This window comes from Bufo bufo, chromosome 10, assembly GCF_905171765.1.
Source record: "Bufo bufo chromosome 10, aBufBuf1.1, whole genome shotgun sequence".
NCBI classification, from domain to species: Eukaryota; Metazoa; Chordata; class Amphibia; order Anura; family Bufonidae; genus Bufo; species Bufo bufo.
Window position 1 is genome coordinate 34,598,445 of NC_053398.1, and position 23,379 is coordinate 34,621,823.

A 23,379-nucleotide genomic window follows, 5' to 3' on the forward strand; every position below is an offset into this window, starting at 1 on the left:
TCTTGCCCCCCCCTTCCAGCGTACTGTCTGAGCGGACATTCAGCATGGCAGGTGGGGTGGTCACAGACAAGCGGACCCGTCTGTCCACTGACTCCGTGGACAGACTGACATTTATCAAAATGAATGAGTCCTGGATCAAAAGCAACGTCTTGGACCCCGCTGTCAGTTCCGGGCGCTGAAGGGTCCCTTGTCAATCCCTCTCCTTGGCTTTCCCTCCCAAACTTTGTTGTTTTTTAACTTTTGTATATATTTCTTGATGATTTTAATTATTTATGTATAGATGAAATTTTTTATATATTTATTTATTGATAACTTTTTTATATATATTTCTGTATTGATGAATTTACTTATGTATTTATTGATGATTTTATTTATTATTTATTTATGGATGAATTTTTTAATATATATGTATTTATTGATGAATTTATTTATGTATTTATTTATTGATGACTTTATATATTTCTCTATTGTTGAATTTCTTTAAATATTTTTTTGACGACCAATTTTAAAAAAAAAATCTAATCTTTCAGTTTATTTATCTTTTTTTTCATTAATTTATTAACCTCTTATTTATTCATTCATTCATTCGTTCATTCATTTAACTAATTTTAGAAATATATATGTATATATACTACACATTAAGCCCGTTTGAATAACGGGCGCTAGAACAGTAGTGCATAAACATTAGTAGGAACATTATATCTTAAATGTCAAGGGAACTTTACCACATTGACTTTTTGTGTCGAATAACTCAATTCAATTGATTAATCTTTTCAGCCCTAATATAGTGTAACCCTTAGTCCTCTGTGTGATCTCTGGACACTGCCCTCCATACATAAACCATATTGGAAAATAGACCTCTCAGATACCAATTGGCACACAGCGCTCCACACACTGCCCACTCCAGTCCGCTCTCAGTTTCCATATCAGGCACATCGAGTCTAGAGAAGAACACTGCGGTAACGCAGCCTGCCACGCCGTGTGCTGATTCCTCCAAGCCAGAGGGCAGCAGGACTGGAGTGGTTTAGCAGTGGCTCTCTCATCCTCCTTTTGTCTGTGAAGAGTCATGGTTACAGACGCTCGCACAACCCATACATGATCAGCCCCACAAACACACCGGGTTCCAGCCATCGGCAGCACCCAGCCGTCCTCTGCCCGTCAGAGCACAGAAGCCAGTGAGGAACCAGCTTGCCTCAGCCCGGGAGTGGATGTGTCCCCAGCTCTGCGGCCGGCATCAGTTGAACCGAAAAAAATCATGTTTTAGTGTCTCCAAGTTCTGAGAGCCATATTTGTGTTTTTTTTGGACGATTGTCTTAGGTAGGGGCAAATTTTTTGCGTGATGAGGTGACGGTTAGAGTGGTACTATTTTGGGGGTCATACACCTTTTTGATCGCTTGGTGCTGCACTTGGTGCCAAAAAAATGGTTTATTTAGCACAGTTTTTTTATTTTTATTTTTTTACGGTGTTCACCTGAGGTTAGGTCATGTGACATTTTTATAGAGCCATTCGATATGGATGCGGCGATACATAATATGTCTACCTTTTGGGAAAAGGACGCTTTATTTTTACATTTTTCTAATTTTTTGGGAAACCTTTAATTTTTTTAGCTTTTTTTTCTGTTTATTTTTTGTCCCCCTCTGGGGCTTAAACTTTTGGGGGTCTGATCCCCTTTACAGTGCATTACAATACTTCTGTATTGTAATGCACTGGCTGTGAGTGTATTACCAGTGTAATACAGGGGGCTGGATCTCACAGGCCCTCCCGGAAGGCATCGGGCTACCTTCCCTTCCATGTTTGAAGCTTACACGTGCCGCGGTCAGCGCTGACCGCGGCCGTGCAGGGGTTAATTTGCCGGCATTGGTGATTTCATCGATGCCGGCGCATACAGCAGTCGTCCGGCTATCAGTGACTTCCGGACCCCTGCCCCCGATCGGGTGGGTGCAGCTCCTGCACCCGCCCGATCACCATGCAGTACATTTACGTCACTGGGATGTAAGTCACATCCAGATCTGACGTACATGTACGTCATCAGGCGTTAAGGAGTTAAGTGTGTGATGTATCTAATGTAATGATGTACGGGGCCTTTTACTGGAATACAGAATGATGATTGCAGTTTATGTATATATATATATATATATATATATATATATACACTCAACTAAAGAATTATTAGGAACACCTGTTCTATTTCTCATTAATGCAATTATCTAGTCAACCAATCACATGGCAGTTGCTTCAATGCATTTAGGGGGGTGGTCCTGGTCAAGACGATCTCCTGAACTCCAAACTGAATGTCAGAATGGGAAAGAAAGGTGATTTAAGCAATTTTGAGCGTGGCATGGTTGTTGGTGCCAGACGGGCCGGTCTGAGTATTTCACAATCTGCTCAGTTACTGGGATTTTCACGCACAACCATTTCTAGGGTTTACAAAGAATGGTGTGAAAAGGGAAAAACATCCAGTATGCGGCAGTCCTGTGGGCAAAAATGCCTTGTGGATGCTGGAGGTCAGAGGAGAATGGGCCGACTGATTCAAGCTGATAGAAGAGCAACGTTGACTGAAATAACCACTCGTTACAACTAGGGGTGCACCGAAATTTCGGCAGCCGAAAATATCGGCCGAAAATGCACCTAATCCACTTCGGCCGATATTGTTACATATCGGCCGAAAATATGGGGTGTGGGATTTGTCACCCACCATCTGCGGGCGGGCGCCGGGCGGGCGGTTTACTTTGTCACTGCATCTTTATTTTACCTTACAATCGTGAGGCTCCAGTAACTAACAACTCTGCAGGCAGAGCGGAGGCCGGCGTAACGTCACTTACTCACGTGACGCGCCTGCTCCGCCTCCTTCATTCATAAAGTGGGCGGAGCAGGTGCGTCACGTGAGTAAGTGACGTTACGCCGCCCTCCGCTCTGCCTGCAGAGTTGTTAGTTACTGGAGCCTCACGATTGTAAGGTAAAATAAAGATGCTGTGAGCAGCAGGGCCGGGGCTGTTATGGGTAGGGGGGATCGGTCTATGGAACTGCTATGGGGAGGGGGGATCTGTGCACTGCTATGGGGAGGGGGGGATCTGTGCACTGCTATGGGGAGGGGGGATCTGTGCACTGCTATGGGGAGGGGGGATCTGTGCACTGTTATGGGGAAAGGGATCTGTGCACTGTTATGGGGAAAGGGATCTGTGCACTGTTATGCCCATAACAGTGCACAGATCCCCCTCTCCATAACAGCGCCACCCACAGATCCCCCTCTCCATAACAGCGCCACCCACAGATCCCCCTCTCCATAACAGCGCCACCCACAGATGAATTTCATTCATGAAAAAGAATTATTAATAAAATCATTAAAAAAAAAGTATTTTAAAAGTATTTGGGCAAAAAGGCAGTTTCGGTTTCGGTTTCGGTTTTCGGTCAAGGGCATCCTGAATTTTCGGTTTCGGTTTCGGACCAGAATTTTCATTTCGGTGCACCCCTAGTTACAACCGAGGTATGCAGCAAAGCATTTGTGAAGCCACAACACGCACAACCTTGAGGCGGATGGGCTACAACAGCAGAAGACCCCACTGGGTACCACTCATCTCCACTACAAATAGGAAAAAGAGGCTACAATTTGCACAAGCTCACCAAAATTGGACTGTTGAAGACTGGAAAAATGTTGCCTGGTCTGAGTCTCGATTTCTGTTGAGACATTCAAATGGTAGAGTCCGAATTTGGCGTAAACAGAATGAGAACATGTATCCATCCTCTGATGGCTACTTCCAGCAGGATAATGCACCATGTCACAAAGCTCGAATCATTTCAAATTGGTTTCTTGAACATGACAATGAGTTCACTGTACTAAAATGGCCTCCACAGTCACCAGATCTCAACCCAATAGAGCATCTTTGGGATGTGGTGGAACGGGAGCTTCGTGCCCTGGATGTGCATCCCTCAAATCTCCATCAACTGCAAGATGCTATCCTATCAATATGGGCCAACATTTCTAAAGAATGCTATCAGCACCTTGTTGAATCAATGCCACGTAGAATTAAGGCAGTTCTGAAGGCAAAAGGGGGTCCAACACCGTATTAGTATGGTGTTCCTAATAATTCTTTAGGTGAGTGTATATAAATATACTCACACACACATACAGTACAGACCAAAAGTTTGGACACACCTTCTCATTCAAAGAGTTTTCTTTATTTTCATGACTATGAAGGCATCAAAACTATGAATTAACACATGTGGAATTATATACATAACAAACAAGTGTGAAACAACTGAAAATATGTCATATTCTAGGTTCTTCAAAGTAGCCACCTTTTGCTTTGATTACTGCTTTGCACACTCTTGGCATTCTCTTGATGAGCTTCAAGAGGTAGTCCCCTGAAATGGTCTTCCAACAGTCTTGAAGGAGTTCCCAGAGATGCTTAGCACTTGTTGGCCCTTTTGCCTTCACTCTGCGGTCCAGCTCACCCCAAACCATCTCGATTGGGTTCAGGTCCGGTGACTGTCGAGGCCAGGTCATCTGGCGCAGCACCCCATCACTCTCCTTCATGGTCAAATAGCCCTTACTTTCAAAGTTTTCCCAATTTTTTCGGCTGACTGACTGACCTTCATTTCTTAAAGTAATGATGGCCACTCGTTTTTCTTTACTTAGCTGCTTGTTTCTTGCCATAATACAAATTCTAACAGTCTATTCAGTAGGACTATCAGCTGTGTATCCACCTGACTTCTCCTCAATGCAACTGATGGTCCCAACCCCATTTATAAGGCAAGAAATCCCACTTATTAAACCTGACAGGGCACACCTATGAAGTGAAAACCATTTCAGGGGACTACCTCTTGAAGCTCATCAAGAGAATGCCAAGAGTGTGCAAAGCAGTAATCAAAGCAAAAGGTGGCTACTTTGAAGAACCTAGAATATGACATATTTTCAGTTGTTTCCCACTTGTTTGTTATGTATATAATTCCACATGTGTTAATTCATAGTTTTGATGCCTTCAGTGTGAATCTACAATTTTCATAGTCATGAAAATAAAGAAAACTCTTTGAATGAGAAGGTGTGTCCAAACTTTTGGTCTGTACTGTATATATATTTCTGTGTGTAAAATACACAAAATCAGCTGGTTACATCATACATCTGTACCTCGCTGTGTGCATAAATATATATATATATACTCGCAAGGTAGAGATGTATGATGTAACCGGCTGATTTGCTACATGTCACACCAGTTAATAAGTAATCATTTGTAAAGGGATTAAATACTTATTTTCATAACTGTATATATACATTACAGAATGTTGGAGAGAGATACAAAAGTAATTTAAGCATTGTACCTGGGCATATTCTGTCCCGGATCTCTCTGATCCGATCCAAGTTCCGACGCTTCAAATCGGACCATTTTTTCAATATGGCCATCGGAGGGTTATGGACCTTAAATTTTCTTTTCAGCTTGGGCCGGATCTCACTCACAATGGCCTGCTTCTCTGCGTTGGCCCGGCTCTGGTCATAGCCCCACTCCAATATGCGCTGCAGGATAAAGACGAAGAATATAATCCCAATTTTTTAAAATAATAAGTATTGAAAATAATGTCCTCAACAAAACATCAAAAAGTATTTAAGTCTTTGAACGGGAAATATTAGATTTAATGTTACCGTTATAAGATCGGATTGTATTGCGATTGTATGTGTGTGGGGTCTGAGCAATCGGATATTGGCCAGCTGAGCAGAGATGTACCTGTCTAGTGAAGTGACGGTATGGTATGGGGTGTACAGCTGGTTCGCCTCCCCGTGGTGCACCCTGGGTAACTCTAAAGGAACCAGCAAATACTGGCGGTAATACAAAGAAAGCTTCTCCTGAGTCCTGACCAACAGGACACAAACACTAATCTATAGACTGTGTTTGTGTGAGTGTGTGTGGGTATATAGTGTGCAGCAGGAAAATGGATGTGCAATGTGCATGTGAGAGATATTTCTATGCTGTCCATACATACATGCTACAGACATAGTGGTGTGATGTCACAACAATACTTAGTGCACCAATCAGCAATATCTACTTAGACCTGATAAAATGTGAAGTTGTATGTATTGCGAAAAAACATTCGCATCATAATTGGCGATTTTCGCAATTCTGAATATTTTATAACACTCTATCTGCATATAAAGCGATTGTTCTGACATGCTTGTGAAATGTAATCAAATACACTGCTGTAATGTCAAATTACTTACAGTGATCATTAGTTCTTCCTCACTGTCGCGAAAATTGCTTCCCACCATCTTTTCCAATCTTTTCAAACTTCGGGTAGTTTGAAAACAGTTGCGGAATTAGGCCACGCCCCTTGTGAATGCGCATTAAGCGAATTTTAGTGTACGAAGATAGCGAATTCGCGAATATATGACAAATATTCACCCATATATTAGTGAAATATCGCAAAATCGAATATTGCCCCTGCCGCTCATCACTAATAGACACATGCTGTGGTTCACCTCACTGAAAACCCTTTTTTTTCTTTTGTTGATCCAAGGCTCCATTCCCGAGTTATGGCACTAGTTCTAAAAATGCAAATTATGCCTTTGGTGCAATGAGGGTGTCATTATTGGCCTTGTTGCACCCAAGCTCTGCTCCTTTATCTGGCCTGCCCCTCCCGCGCTGCTTTGTCACTGCCTGGCCCTGTCATTCAAAACTGCAAGTGAGGGGCCTGGTCACAGAAATGAGTAGAGCTTGGGTGTAACAAGAGCAATGGTGATGCCCTCAAGGCCTAATTTTTTTTGCAGTGCGGAGGCACGGGGAGAAACCCCACAGAAGAGCCTGTAGTGCTTCCGTGGGATTCCGTGCCTCCGTTCCGTACCACAACTTCTGGATTGCTGACTCATTCAAGTGAATGGGTCCGCATTCGTGATGCAGTGCAAAAATGGCCGGGGCCCGTATATTGCGGATCCACTGTTCGTGTGCATAACCCTAATTGTGATGCATCTGTGCAGATCCATGTGCCAGAAGTGAAATCTAGTTTTCCGCTGCACTTCTCTCCCTACCCCACTTTTTTATGGTGATCACTGAGTAAAACCATAAAAAGACTTACAAACATTGTACAAGCATTTTTGTGCAAGTTGGGGTTTATGCAAAAATACGTGTCTTTTTGATACCAGAAAACTGGAATGATAAATGTACCCCTATGTATTCCAACGTCCACCCCCCTACAAGTGGAAAAATGCCAATTCCAGGTCCTTATCCATTCCTATTTCTTGGCCTTAGATCGATATAATCCTGCCACTAATATTTATGTTCCAGGTCAACATCGTAGGTGTGATAGATATAAGCCATAAGGCTACTTTTACACTAGCGTTTTTCTTTTCCGGCGCTGAGTTCCGTCCTAGGGGCTCAAACCCGGAAAATAACTGATCAGTTTTATCCTAATGCATTCTGAATGGAGAGTAATCCGTTCAGGATGCATCAGGATGTCTTCACTTCAGTCTTTTTGACTGATCAGGCTTTTCAGAAAACCGTAGCATGTTGTATTTTTACCTCCGGACAAAAATCCTGAACATTTTGACTGAACGCCGGATCCGGTCTTTTTCCCATTGACATGCATTAACGCCGGATCCGGCGCTGTGTGTTCAGTCAAACCGGATCCGGCTTTTGCATGTTAAACCCGAAAAATGTGAAAAAAAAGTTAAAGTCCATAAATGGCGGATCCGTTTTTTCCAATGCATTTTTTCATTGTGATCAAAATCCTGATCAGGATTCAAATGTTATCCGTTTTCACACGTTTTTCCGGATCCGGCGGACAGTTCCGGTGTCGGAATTTAACGCCGGATTAAAACAACGCTATTGTGAAAGTAGCCTAAGTGTGTATAGTTTCTGGCTCTATAGGTTCTGGCACCTTCAAAATACTAAAGAACAGGTAGTTTTGGGACTTTCTAAACCACTGATTAGTATACATAACCATAAATACACTTAAATATTAATTTTATAGATTTTATAAATAAAGAAAATAACCTCTTTCTTATAGTTTTATCAATTTGAGCAGAGCAATATCAAAGGAATCCAATAAATTTCCTTACCCAGACATTTTGGACATTTACCTGTTTCTCTCTTTCCTATACCATAGAGGAACTTTTTTGAAAGCTATAATCTGTGATTTATCATGAACTGAGTTGTTTTGTGAGAATAGATCCTGGCCAAATGAATGGCTCTACTATAGATCTTCACCCATTGTGATTTAGTGATATCTCCAAGGTCTAATTTCAATTTTTCCTGGGAGTTAAATGTGATCCCCCCCCCCCCCCCCCCCCATTCACCTCTAAGCAAATTTTGGAGATAAACTCTTTGCCCTTGGGCACAAGGTTATCAAGTCTATTGTTTTATTAAAATTGTAAAAATAATTTGGAAAGTGACAAGGAAATTAAGAGTCTGCACTCTGAAATTTAACCCCTGTAACAAAAACTGCTGAAAAGTCTTAATAAGGACCAACTGCAAAAATGATTTTTAGCCTAAATGAGTAGAATGCAATAATAAAAAAAAATAATTGCCCCCGAAGGTGTGTATAGCTTTTAGGTGTAGGGTGATCCTGTAGTCATATACACTTCCATCTATCACCTACTTTGTGATAACCTACCAAATGTAAATTAGAAAGAATTGGGGGACAATGTAAGGACACGATACTACAGGATCAGACTATACTGTGCTTATGTGTAGTTTATAACCACGGAGACACCTTGGTCTGCATTGGAGCTGTATGCACAAAATAGGATATTCTTAATCAAGACTTTTTGAAAAGGACACAAGAATACAGGATCAGACTACACTGTGATTGTGTGTAGTCTGTAACCATGGAAACACCGTGGTCTGCTGTATACACAAAACAGAATACTTTTAATCAAGACTTTTTGAAAAGTTACTTTTTTATATATATAATTTAGAGGCTCTTGAACAAGACAGCATTTAATATTGTATCTAGTTTAAGAGACCAGTCACTGTCTTTGCTGCAATTTATTGTTCAAGATGTTGCATGTCAAGACAAACTTTCAGGTCCTAAAGAGCAGTGTAAATGTGTATCTTTACATCTGATAAAAGGAGGAAACCAGAACGTTCTGCAAACATCTGTATCCTGGGGGCACTGGTTCCCTGGTGGAGAGCAGATGTGCACGAGTGCTACGAGATGTCTCCTAATGTCAGACATTAAAGACCAGGCTCTGGATAATTCTTTTCAGCTTTAGCTGATAGCGGAGAAGGAATGTGAACACATACATATGTCCAGCATCAGTCTAGTATCACAGTCACTGTCATGTAGAGGAAGACGTTAAAAATAACATAATGTTTTGTCATTATCTCACAGCGAGACAAATGTGTTTATCCCCAAGTCTGTCAATCTTCATATGTAATCTCTACCCCCCCCCCACTCTTTCTATGTATTAATTATAGTCAGATGTGATACAAAGCAGCAATGAGCTTGTTTTCTATTATAGAACATAGCTTTTATTTGCATCCAGATTAGAGTTGTCCAGTTAAAGGGACACTTTATAAAGCACTCTATACAGGACCCCCATCAGTTACATATATCGTCTCTCACTATGGAGGACCAGTCCTGTAATGCATTAAGCAGACAACCCTTTCATTTGGATGGACATTGAGTAATGCTTCATTTCCCCTGTGGTGGTGCTGCAGGAAAATTGAATACTGGAGTTCCCAACAAGTTAAAAGCTATGTAAACCCTTGGGGGCATAAAAATATTGAGCCGTTCTGTCACAACAGGTTACTTGTTTTTCTAGCTGTGTGAATCATACTTTTTACTTTCATTTTGTGTCGGTCATCTAATAAACCTTATCTCTAAATTACTAAAAGGTCATAAAGACTTATTTAAGCCACATTTTTATCAGTAAGATAGAAAATTAACTATAATAAGTGTTTATAAGGTTAGAAATCAGACATAAGGAGCCATCAGCTCAGCTGTCTGACAGAACAGAGTGAAAATTCGGATCTTGCTACTAGATAAATTAAGCCCTGTACAAAGAAAGGGGCTCCAGATTTTTTTATAAAGACCAATTGAAAAAATGATTTTTAGCTCAAGATGAGTACATGTCACGGATGTACCGAGACATACGGATGTCCCCGTGACAGTGAGTGGCAGGAGATCTTTGAGACTGGCAACACGTGGATTGATTTGACATGTTTACCTTGTGAATCAATAGGCGTCTGTGTTGTTTCTGGTACTGGCCTCACCCTTAACCTCCAGGTGTTGCTATTGTGGTCATTTAACTTTCCATATTTATAGTTGTTTCTCCCACAATGCTGTGCAGTTTATAGCTTAATTTGGACCTGTGGATAGCTGGTGATTGGATCTCGGGTGAGATCCTGGTGCTTCCATAGCTTCTTGGAAGTTAAGTGTTACCATACCCCTTTGTATTTTGGCTTTTGTGTGGTGCATTTCCCTGTTGTTTTGTATTAGGCCTTAGGGAGACTCATGTTCATCCTTCCTTTTGGAGGAACAGGATGTCTAATACCAGTCATTAGTACCAGGGTCCTTTAGGGATAGATAGAACTTTAGGTATTCCTGTGTATGAACTCACCTCCCTCGGGGGTCTGTTCATACTGGTAGTTAGTCCGGCCTTTGATTAGGGTTTTCACTATGATTTGTCTATCTTCCTTCCCTAGTTTTCAGGCCTTATTTCCTTTCCCCCTTTGCCTCCTATGTTCGGTGTGGGGTTTCCCTCCCACACTAGAGCGTGACAGTACAAAGGTGTACACAGCCTTTAAAGTCGATCTCTTTCTGAAGGACCTTTCTGAAAATTAGGGGCTGTCCAAAGCTGAGAACCTCTTTAAAAATTGAAAGGATTTCAGCTGAAGGGAAAATTCACAACCATATGTATAGTTCAAAGAAGGGGTGCACAACCAGTTCTGGTCGGAGGACTACACGCTCACTTTGAACCACTCCCAAGGGTTTCAATAAAACTTAAAGGTTAAGAAGGCTTTCTGGGTCAATTTTGTTTTTTATTGCATTCTACTCATTTTGGACTGCAATTAATTTTTTTAAATGGTGTTTATTAAAAATGTTCAGCCCTTTTCTCTATACAGATGCCAGTCTCTGTGTATTTGCAGAGTAGCGGGCTCTCTGTTCACAGTGAGCCCTGTCAGATAGAAGCCTTGACGTTTCATGTGTATCTTTGAATTCCTGACAGCTCACAAACACTCTTTTAAGCCATATTCGTATCAGGTTGATAAGAAGTTAGCTTTAATGAGTGTTTATGACCTGTCAGTATTTCAGACATAAGGGCTACAGAGCAAGCCGTCATCTGAAAGGACTCAGTGTAAAACAGACAGTGACAGTCTGCATATAGACTAAAACTCAACCCTGTAGCACAAAAACTGCCTAACCTCCAATCAGCAGTCCAGAAAGGAGGAAACCTTAAGGCTAGGGCTACATGGTGACAGCTGTTGCAGCCAGCATCTGAGTAGGGGTGATCCCATAGAAATTAATGGGGTTGCCGCTACAGTCGCAAGGAATCCAACACTATGATCTATGGGATCACTGCTACTCAGCGATCCTGGCCGCGACAGCTGTTGTTCGACCAGTGTTGCTTTGTAGCCCTAGCCTTATGAAAGTGGGCTAATGTTTCACAACCCCCATTTGCAATAGTTAGAGCTGCATGCATAGAAAGCTCCCTTAAAAGGAAGCTGTCACCGGGATTTTGTGTATAGAGCTGAGGAGATGGGATGCTAGATGGCCGCTAGCACATCTGCAATATCCAGTCCCCATAGTTCTGTGTAAAAAACCTAACCTACATATGCAAAAAAAAATTAGATGAGTCAGAGCTTGTAAATATGACTCTTCTCTGGTCACACAAGTAAGATATGACTCTTTTATGTTAATTTGCATATGTATCAAATCTGATTTTTTACACAATAAAAGCACACACAGCTATGGGGACTGGATATTGCGGATGTGCTAGCGGCCATCTAGCAACCCATGTCCTCAGCTCTATACCCAAAATCCCGGTGACAGGTTCCCTTTAAACTCATGCTCCTTGTAGTGCCAAGAATAGGTCAGGGGGTCCCATTCTCCAGATATATGGAGGACTCAAGATGGCCACACAGTACACCATTAGTAATTATTGCCCCTGCTCCTAAACTCTGACTTGGAAAGTAGGCACACACATAGACATGCATTTCTGGATCCAGATTGTGCATCCCTGGTCTAAGGCATAGACCAACAGCTATGTCATATTCTACCAGCATGTGGCATCTAGAGAGAAATTCCTTACTTTTAGGCCTTGTTCACATTTCCGTTTTTCATTGATATGTGCTGTCCACATTTTCTACAGACAGTATACGTACTCATTGAGTTTAATACTTTTTTTCACATGTCAGTATTTTTTTTACTGACCACGGGTCAGTGAAAATAATCACGGAGATATGCACTACTTTGGTCCGTGATGTGGACCAAACACTGAAGTCTATGGATCCATGAAAATCAAAGAGACAACGTGAATGGCATCTGCGTTTGGTCCGTTTTGCACTGACCACTGGTAGGAGATGCTTTTGAAATTAGTGTCCATGGAATACGGATGACATACGGCGTGCAAAAAATGGACACACCAACCAAGCACAGATTCTTCACGGCCATCTTCATGGATGGACTGATTTTTTCATGGATGTCAAAGGGACATGGGGATGTGAACAAGGCCTTATGAATATTTTCCCAGGGCTGGCCTCAGTTTAGAGCACCTTCAGTACAATCTAATGAAGCCCTCTTCATATAGCATACCATATCATCTCGAAATCACATATTATAGAGCGCTCAAAGGACATGGTTTAAAGTGTCTAAATAAAAATACCCCATCAATATACTATGGAACAAAGCTCCACCCTGTGTCGCTGCCCTTCCATGGGTTCAGACTCAAGTGTGGGATCATAGGTACAAACTCTGGGTGACCAAACCATCAAAACCAGTATTATCCCCCTCAGTAAGGACAGGTGATGCACCCTGTGTGACAGCACAGGCCATTTACCAATCTGGCTGGCTCCGATGCTACAACAGGTCTTCCATACTGATCTTGAAAGAAATACAAATTCTGACCACAAGGGGTCAGTGCACACTAGCTTTAGATTTACATTCACATAATCAAAAGCTTAACATATAGTTACATAGTAATACAAACGCCTGCTACTATATACCAATAATATTGTTTCAATTATGTTATAGTATTTGCAAAATACACTACTCACAAAAAGTTAAGGATATTTGGCTTTCAGGTGAAAATAATGGAAAAGGTAAAAAGTTCACACTACAGTGATATTATATCATGAAAGTCGGGCATTTAAGTAGAAGCAGCAATGGTGATTTCCTCATCTCAAACTATTTATTGTGGTGGGTATACCCGCACAAAAATGTCAGTGTCTCAATAACTTGTCATGTGGCCTTGAGCATCAATTACAATTTGACAACGACGTCTCATGCTGTTCACAAGTCAACTTTTTGTCTGCTGAGGCATGGCTTCCCACTCTTGAAAGGCAGCTCTCAGGTCATTGAGGTTCTGGGGTGCAGAGTTACGAGCCTCTACACGGCGACTCAGCTGATCCCATAGGTTTTCAATGGGATTCTGGTCTGGAGAAAGTGCAGGCCACTCCATTTGAGGTCCCCCAGTCACCAGCAGCCGTTCCCTAATGTTGCGACCTCGGATGAGCTGGTGCATTGTCATCCATGAAGATGAAATTAGGCCTGTGTTGTCCATGCAGAGGCACAATGACTGGATTAATGATGGTATTCCAGTAGTATGGTCTTGTCACTGTACCATTCACAAAGTGTAGGGCAGTTCTGTATTGACTAGACACACCTGCCCACATTGTAACACCACCACCACCAAAGGCTCGTCTGGTGACAACAGTGGCTGATGCATAGGGCTCTCTTTGATGTCTCCAACATTGTTGGCGTCCATCATTTCTGCTCAGCGTGAATCGACTTTCATCAGTGAACAGCACTGAGGCCCACTGGTCCCTTGTCCAGCGTAGATGCTCCCTGGCCCATACAAGACGATGATGCCTGTACCTGGTGGTGTGGTCAGGTACCCTTGCAGGTCATCTAGCACACAGACCGTGCTGATGTAAATGGTTTTGAATGGTCTGACGTGACACTTTGGTGCCTCTCACCTCTCTTAAATGTTCCTGGAGTTGTGTAGCATTCCTCATCCGTGTGGGATGTGGCCAAAGGACGTCCACTTCTATGCCTTTCTGTGACACTTCCAGTCTCTCTGTATCTCTAATACAACCTGCTGATGACACTCTCTGACATTCTACGCTCAGTGGCCACTTCCATCTGAGAACATCCTGCTTGAAGCCTCGCAATGGCAAGGTAATGTTCATCAATTGTTAGGTGTCATCTTGGTCTCATGATGTCAATATGTGAAAACCATGATGAGGAGGACTGTTTAAATACCAATTCTAATTGAACCAGGAAATTTATTGGGCGATTCATGGATGAAACACCTGTTGTGAATTTTGCTATTAAGCTCCTTGTTAAAGAACAGCAAGTTGTGCAAAAAGTACTGAAACACTGAACAGCCGAACATGTGCATTCAAAGGTTTAGAGAAGGTCACATTTAGTTCACCTGTAAAGATTAGAGTGCATTTTAGGTTCATCCTGAAATTTCTCCCACAAGGCAAACATCCTTAACTTTTTGTAAGTAGTGTATATACAGTATATAGCTGAAACAGCCTCTTTAAGAACAAACTGCTCTGTAGTTTCTTTTTTTAAAATGGCCAGAAAAATGTTCACTTTTTGGCAGCAAATGCCTGCAGGTGTGTGTACACATATACACACACAACGCCTGGGGTCACCTGATCCTTCTTCTTTATCTCTCCAGTCTTCAGGTGTGAAAAATGGCTCAAGCCATTTTGAGAAATTACCCGCATACAAATGCCCAAAATTCTGATTTGGTCCTAATTTTTTGAAAAGTCGTATTGAATTTGATTAGTTTAGAACTGATTCACTCATCTCTAATATTAGCTAATTAGAACCAAATTGTGTATTCAGTGTGAATTCCCAAAAGCCGGGCAGTTGTGTGAGTTGCCATTAATAATGAATACTGAGCAAACAATTATGTTCTAATTAATTAAAATTCTTCTGCAGCTTATATGGCCACACTGTGCATCCCAACTGCAGCACGGCGGCGCCATGTTGCTGTTCCCATTTGCCCATCTAACCATACTGCTCCTGCAAGATATTCACCTTGTATCCCTGCATCTTCCTCAGTGATCAGATCTTGCTTCTTATTCCTTTTTATTACAGCTTCTGCCCCATGCGGAGAATACGGCTGTGAGTTAAGTTGTAACGATGGCGGCTGTGAACACATCTCCAGGGTTTGTCCTATTGGATTCAGAATGACAGAGACAGCTAATGGAGTGACCTGCACAGGTAACCCAGAGTCCCTTTCTATACATGTGTATGAAGCTTGTGGGCACCTGTTTTATCGTTCAATCATGTTTCATCCAGACATTGACGAATGTGCAGCGTCTTCCTGTAAAGGGACATGTCTCAATACTGAAGGCGGGTACATGTGTGACTGCAGTCCCGGGCTAAAGCTGGCTGCTGATAGGAGCACTTGTATAGGTAAGAAATTATGTGAAAGTGACAATATAAGTAACGGCCATCACATGGCAAATTTTTACAACCAATGAAAGTCTACAAGGCTATTCAAATGACAACTTTTTTAAAAGCTATGTACACCATCTTGCATTTTACTCAGTTTGGGCTAAAAATCATTTATTCAATTGGTCTTTATTAAAATTCATTTTAATGGGTTCGCGATCCGGCCGTTCTGCAAAAAGATAGGACATGTTCTATCTTTTTGCAGGAACGGAAGTACGGGACGAAACCCCATGGAAGCACTCCGTAGTGCTTCCGTAGGGTTCCGTTCCATGCTTCCGTTCCGCACCATTCCGCATTTCCGGATTTGCGGACCCATTGAAGTGAATGCGGAATGCACACAGAACGGTTTCCGTGTATTGCGGATCCGCAAATGCGGTCCGCAATGCGGCAACGGAGCGTGTGCAGGAGGCCTTACTTTGTATCATCTAATAATCTCTAAATTACTAAAAGGTCATAAACACTTATTTAAAGGGTTTCTGTCACCAGAAATACCTAAATTAGACTGGCTGACATTAAACTAGCCTATTCCTAGTTTTATCCATGCTTCCGTTATTCCATAACTGTAACTTATAATATAATACGCAATTTAGCCTCTAGGAGCAAGGGGGGGGGGGGGGGGGGGGGCGTTGCTCCTGCTCCTAGAGGCTCAGTTCTCCCACCTCTGTCACCTCCTTCCAAGTCTTGATTGACAGGGCCGGGCAGCGTTCACATCCTCCTGCCGGCCCTGAGTGCATGGTAAATCTAGGCGCCGTGCCTTTAGTATTCGCCGCAGGCATAGTGAAGGAAGGACGCTCACTGGCTGCCGACTTCCTTACTGCGCCTGCGCTGAATACTGAACGGCACGGCGCAGGCGCGAGATTTACCATGCACTCAGGGCCAGCAGGAGGATGCGAGCGCTGCCTGGCCCTGTCAATCAAGACTTGGAGGCAGGTGACAAAGGTGGGAGAACGGAGCCTCTAGGAGCAGGAGCAAAGCCCCCCCCCCCCCCTGCTCCTAGAGACAAATTTTCATATATGTAAAAGTTAGTTATGGAATAACGGGGGCATGGCTAAAACTAGGAATAGGCTAGTTAGATTCAACTGACATTAGCACATCGCTAATGTCAGCCAGTTTAATTTAGGTAATTCTGGTGACAGAAACCCTTTAAGCCAGATCCTTATCAGTAAGATAAGAATTGAGCTATAGTGAGTGTTTATGAGGTCAGAGATAAAGAGCTGTCATGTGAGTTGCCTGACAGGAAACAGCAAAAATACAGATCCTGCTATTCGAGAATCTCAAGGCTGTACAGAGAAAAGGGCTTAAATATTTTAATAAAGAAATGATAAATGATTTTTAGCTCAACATGAGTACAATGCAATAATAATAAAAAATGCCCACAAAGGTGAACATAGGCTTTAAGGACCAGTGAATAGCTGCCGTCAAAATATAGGACATGTCCTATTTTTGGCCGTTTTCAAGGCTAAATGGACCCCATTGAAATCAGTGCAACCGTTAAAAATGAATACTAGGGAAAAAAATGGCCCTTCAGAGGTTAAAATAGAATTTAAAAAAACTCACCTCAATCACCTGCATGTGCGGGGACACTTGCTCTTCACCGGATGCAGCAGGACCTGTGCTCCCAGCGTGATGGCGTCACTATGCTGGGAGTGTCAGGTCCTGCTGTGGAGCTTCAATTTATAACACTGATCCATTAGCCACCAGCGGTACCATTATTAACCCACTAGATACCAGGGACAACAGTAGAGACTATTATTTCTTCTACTATTCTTCTTATTGCTATTTCCATAATCATTAATATCATAATAATACAGTATTATTTACCCACTAGACACCAGGGATATGAATGCACCCTACTGGACCTTGGGGATACCATAGATTATAAATCAGTAGTTTTTCTCTATTACTATGGCATTACCATTACTTCTAATTCTTTGTCTGACGTTCTAACTAGGGATGAGCGAATCGACTTCGGATGAAACATCCGAAGTCGATTCGCATAAAACTTCGTTCTAATACCGTACGGAGCAGGAGCTCCATACAGTATTAGAATGTATTGGCTCCTATGAGCTGAAGGTATTGCTTTGCGAAGTAAAAAAACTGTTGGAACCGAACCAGAGTTCGGGAAATGTTTTTTTACAGTACAAATTAATTTATGAAGTTATTATCCGATGTCTCGCGAGACTTTGCAAAGCAATAACTTCGGCTCATCTGAGCCAATACATTCTAACACTGTACGGAGCTCCTGCTCCGTGCAGTATTAGAACAAAGTTTTATGCGAATCGACTTCGGATGTTTCATCCGAAGTCGATTCGCTCATCCCTAGTTCTAACCCAAATGTGTGTTTGCAATGTGCTGTAATAACGCTGAATCATGTATGTACTCTCAGCAGTCGCCTGATAGTCGCCTGTTCTTCCATGCTTCCAGATATTGATGAGTGTTCGGTTCATAGATCTATTTGTCAGCACAGATGTAAAAATGTTCACGGGAGTTACAGGTGCTTGTGTGGAGCTGGGTTCACCCTACTGAGCAATGGACACACCTGTGCAGGTAATCTCATAGATTTTATATATATATTCCTTGTACTGACATTACGTAACATTCCTTGATGTTTCAGTGTCTCCCTATAATACATTTTAGTGATTTTCTTCATGTTAAGGGTCCATTTACACATCCGTGTATGTTTTGCGGATCCACGGATCCGCGGATCCGCAAAACACGGACAGCGGCAATGTGTGTTCCTCATTTTGCGGACCGCACATTGCCGGCACTAAGAGAATATGCCTATTCTTGTCCGCTGTTGCGGACAAGAATAGGACATGCTCTATTTTTTTCAGGATCGGAATTGCGGACCCGGAAGTGCGGATCCGCAATTCCGGATCGGGGCCTCACGTCGTGCGGCCCCATAGAAATGTATGGGTCCGCAATTCCGTTCCGCAAAATGCGGAATGGAATTGGGGATGTGTGAATGGAGCCTAAAGCTAATATCAGACACTGAACAGTAATTGTTGGTAAAGTTAATTCTCCCACTGCATTACTGGAGGTCAGCTTAGGCTACTTTCACACTCGCGTTTTGGGCAGATCCGTCATGGATCTGCAAAAATGGATTAGTTACAATAATACAACCGCATGCATCCGTCACGAACTGATCCGTTTGTATTTTCTGTAGCATAGCCAAGACGGATCCGTCATGGACTCCATTGAAAGTCAATAGGAGACGGATCCGTTTTCTATTGTGCCAGATTGTGTCAGAGAAAACGGATCTGTCCCCATTGATTTACATTGTGTGTCAGGACGGATCCGTTTGGCTCAGTCTAGTCAAGCGGACAGCAAAACCCTGCAGGCAGCGTTTTGGTGTCCGCCTCCAGAGCGGAACGGAGACTGATCGGAGGCAAACTGATGCATTTTCCATCCTGATCCTTTTCCATTCAGAATGCATTAGGGCAAAATTGATCCGTTTTGGACCGCTTGTGAAAGCCCTTGACGGATCTCACAAACGGAAAGCCAAAACGCGAGTGTGAAAGTAGCCTTAGCCGTTACAGGATTAGTGATATGTATTTGCAAGCAGGGGCGGATTGGCCATAGATCCTACGGGGAAATTTCCCGGTGGCGAGCCACCCAGGCCCTTCTCATGGCCGCCAGCCAAGTACATAAGGATGTGATTCTCTGCTATGCAAGTAGGCCAGTAGCCGCAGGTGCCGTCCTGAATTCAACTGTATTGACGTCCACAGGATAGTGATACAGTTGAATACTGTGGGGCAGGTGTCCGTCTTTTGTGCTGCACTGTGGTATTCGGTTCAGCTGGGGTGGTATATTGCTCTGCACTATGGTATTGTTGGCACTGCCTAATTATGTTGCCCTGCCTTCTGTCAATTTAGACCTGCCTGCACATGGGGCCATTTTTGTACATGCTCTGCCATTTTTGTCCCTCACTGGAGCAGAAAAACTAAAATAATGGAGTGCTGGATCCTTTCTATAATGGACACCAGTAACACCCGGCAGATAATGGGTCTGTTGGGTTTCCAACGGAAAGAATAACACTGAACGCTGAGCAGTTTTTTCCCGGTAAATATAATGGGAGTTCCGACAGAGGTTCCTGAACTAAGCCTTTCTGATACACAAAGGCCTTGATTTATCCTGACAGGTGTGTGCTGAGCTGGTCTTGATAGGGCCTGTGCCGCTGGAGTAGTATCAAACTACTGTAAAGTAGAACTGGCTAAGTTGCCCATAGCAACCAGATTCCACCTTTCATTTTTCACAGCTCCTTTGGAAAATGAAAGGTGGGATCTGATTGGTTGCTATGGGCAACTAAGCCAGTTCTACTTTACACCAGTTTGATAAATCACCCCATTCATTTAAGACAAGGTGCAGACCTCGTTATAAATTAAATGCGTCCTCCTGGAGTCCCTGCTCCAGACTGTAATCTATGGCAACTCGGAGCTACCGTAGATTTCAGTAATTATTTACGCCAGTTTCTGATAAATATGTCAGGACTGATGTCCCCGCCCATACCCCACCCTTGCCACACTTCCTTTTTTGGAAACTGGCGAGGGTGGTGTCAAGATGGAAGTTGCAACTAAAAAGTCACTTTTTAAGGCCTCATGCACACGACCGTGCTGTTTTTTGCGGTCCGCAAACCGCTGATCCGCAAAAAACAGAAGCCGCCCGTGTGCCTTCTGCAATTTGCGGAACGGGCGTCCCATTGTAGACATGCCTATTCTTGTCCGCAAAACGGACAAGAATAGGACATGCTATATTTTTTTTGCGGGGCCTCAGAATGAAGCAACGAAGTGCTGTCCGCATCTTTTGCGGCCCCATTAAAGTAAATGGGTCCCCACCCAAGCCGCAAAAACTGCGGCTCGGATGTGGACCCGAACAACGGTCGTGTGCATGAGGCCTAACTCCAGTTTCTGGCATAGGGGGAATGATCAATTCCCCCTAAAGTCTCTTCGACTATCCCGTAAAAACTAAAAAAGTCCGCGCTGCAGACATTGACAGATTCCTAGCCGGCTGTCATATGTCCTATACCAGTGGTGGCGAACCTATGGCACGGGTGCCAGAGGCGGCACTCAGAGCCCTCTTTGTGGGCACCCGCACCCTGGAAAAAGTCTCTAAGGTGTACCAATATGCCTTAGACCTTTCCTGCCATTCATCAGCGCAGGGCGCACTATGAACAGCACAGGCAGCTCATTGAATGCAGTCAGGCTATTATAGCTACTACATGATAAAGTACATGGAAAATATACTATATTGGACTGTAGTATTCAGATTAAAGGGGTTATTCCCATTTTAACCAAGGCAGCCCCCCTGACTTGAGCATCGGAGCAGTTCATGCTCCTCTGCTCTCCTTTGCCCTGTGCTCAATCGCGCAGGGAAAAGGCATTTTGTGGAGTTCCAGTGACGAACCGAGCTCTCCATAGGGCTGCAGGCGGAGGCTTCTGCCCAGCAGTGAGCCTGGTGACATAACCGGCACTGATGGGCTGGCTTAAGCGCTTCCCTAGCCTGTAAAACGGTTAGGGCAGCACTTAAGCCCGCCCATCAGAGCCGGTGACATCACCGAACACACTGCTGGGCTGAAGCCTCCGCCCGGCTGTGTGTTATTGTAAATAAAAGAGCCCTTGCCCTGCGCGATCCAGCGCAGGGCAAGGGAGAGCATCGGAGCAGGAACTGCTCCAATGCTCAAGTCAGGGGGGCTGCCTTGGTGAAATTATGGGTATGTCCAGGGTCAGCTCTGAACCCGGACAACCCCTTTAAATTGCCGTGTCGGCACTTTGCGATAAATAAGGGGGTTTTGGGTTGCGGTTTGGGCACTCAGTCTCTAAAAGGTTCGCCACCACTGTCCTATACTGTAGCTCTGCTATTACCCGCATTATAGGTATATGTTCATGCTGTTCTTGCTGAGTAATAAGTCGTATTCCAACTTGGGTAACTCAGTATATCAGTTCCAAAACCTCTTCGTTCCATAAAGAAAAACAGAAAACCAAAAAGTTTTATATAATTATCATATCTTTAAATTAGGTTTAGCTAAAGTGTAAAAATCGGTTTATGGGTTTCCATATTATATATTTAACTGCTCTGCTGCCTGGAGATTTCCACACTTATAGCAAACACAAATAAAACCTAAACCTTAAAACTGAAAAAAAAGGAAGGGTTGGGGTGCCTCCACCAATCAATTAGAGTAGGTCATCAATATTTAAGTCCCAGACAACCCCTTTAATTTGATAGCAAACTCTAAGCTCATAATACCTGGGATGCGACAAGTCACAACTCACGATGTATTACATTGGTCCTTGGCGCTGAAAGGGTTAAATGGGTTTTGTCCCATGAAAAATATTCGAAAAAATATTTTCAAACCTGGGTCTGAATACTTTTGTATTTTCATCTAATTTAAAATTTAGCATAGCCACTGAGCAATTCAATAAAATGTATCTGTATAGCGCCACCTGCTGTTTGCCCTTTTACCCAAATTCTCTGTTCAGCTCACTGAGGTGGACGCACATGCTCAGTTCCATCCTTCAACAGCCACCAGCTTCAGCAGAAGGAACACTCGCCCTGAGAAGGTGCACACCCCCTGAGCTGCCAGCTTGAAATAAATCTAGCAGAGCAATTGGAGCAATGAATGTGGAGATCTCTGGATCCATGTGAGGTACAGGGCTGGTTCTAGCTTTGTTAGAAAGAGATGGTCATGTACTAGATGATGTACTCATCGGATTAAGACAATCACTTTGTAAAAGGAAGACGCCCCCAATGATCAGCTGATCACAATAGATCTAAGAATGTATTACTGATAGGCTACTTTCACATCTGCGTCTTCCTTTCCGTTTTTGAGATCCGTCAGAGGAGGAAAATACTTCAGTATTGTTCCCATTTATTGTCAATAGGGAAAAAAACGAACAAACCGGAACAGAGAGCACCAGAATGCATTTCGTTCCGTTTTGTTGCGCTCCCATGCCAGATGCCTGTCTCGTCTAAGTCTTCCAAAGAAGGGGCCATTAGGATGACCCCCTCTTCTATAATTTACATACACCCTCCTAGAACAAAAGTTTAGACCAGGCAGCCTCAAACTGCGGCCCTCCAGCTGTTGTAAAACTACAACTCCCACAATGCCCTGCTGTAGGCTGATACCTGTAGGCTGTTCGGGCATGCTGGTAGTTGTAGTTTTGCAACAGCTGGAGGGCCGCAGTTTGAGGATGCCTGGTTTAGACAATTCCTCCAGTTCCTACAAGTACATAGTAAATCCAGTCGGCACTCAATCGAACTACAGGTTGCAGTGGGAAGGAGCAAACTCCACGTGGAATATATGAAGAAATCTCGGCAACCGAATCTTGCTTCAATCGTGTTCTTTTATTATTCTTATTTATTAAAGAACACGATTGAAGCAAGATTCGGTTGCCAGGATTTCTTCATATATCCTACAAGAACATAGACAGTCTGTTCTGGGTTTTGTATTCATATGCTCATTAAGATAACACTGTTGTAATCTTTTGGTTCCTTTCAAGACATCAATGAATGTCGCCGACCAGGAACTTCCCATCTTTGTCAACACTTCTGCCACAACACACAAGGAAGTTTCTTCTGTTCCTGCCAAAGTGGCTTTGCTCTTAGTTTGGACAGAATGTCTTGTGTTGGTAAGTAATTTGTGGGAAAAGTCATGTTTAGGGCTCTACTAGATCATGATTATTTATGCTGAAAGTGGTTGACTTATTGCAACATTGTGTTTGTGAATTATACCGCCTGCAGTGCAACTTACCTTTGTAATGA

The 23,379-nt window shown here is 43.1% G+C and overlaps 1 protein-coding gene across 3 annotated transcripts in view; it reads left to right on the forward strand.

Moving 5' to 3' along the window:
• Positions 1-23,379, forward strand: part of VWCE (von Willebrand factor C and EGF domains) — an 88,223-nt gene that overhangs the window by 41,529 nt on the left and 23,315 nt on the right. For all 3 annotated transcript variants that reach the window (XM_040410485.1, XM_040410484.1, XM_040410486.1), the window contains 4 exons: positions 15,262-15,387; positions 15,466-15,582; positions 18,046-18,168; positions 23,118-23,246. In XM_040410485.1, coding sequence (XP_040266419.1) covers positions 15,262-15,387; positions 15,466-15,582; positions 18,046-18,168; positions 23,118-23,246 — 495 coding nt within the window. The remainder of the gene's footprint in view (positions 1-15,261; positions 15,388-15,465; positions 15,583-18,045; positions 18,169-23,117; positions 23,247-23,379) is intronic.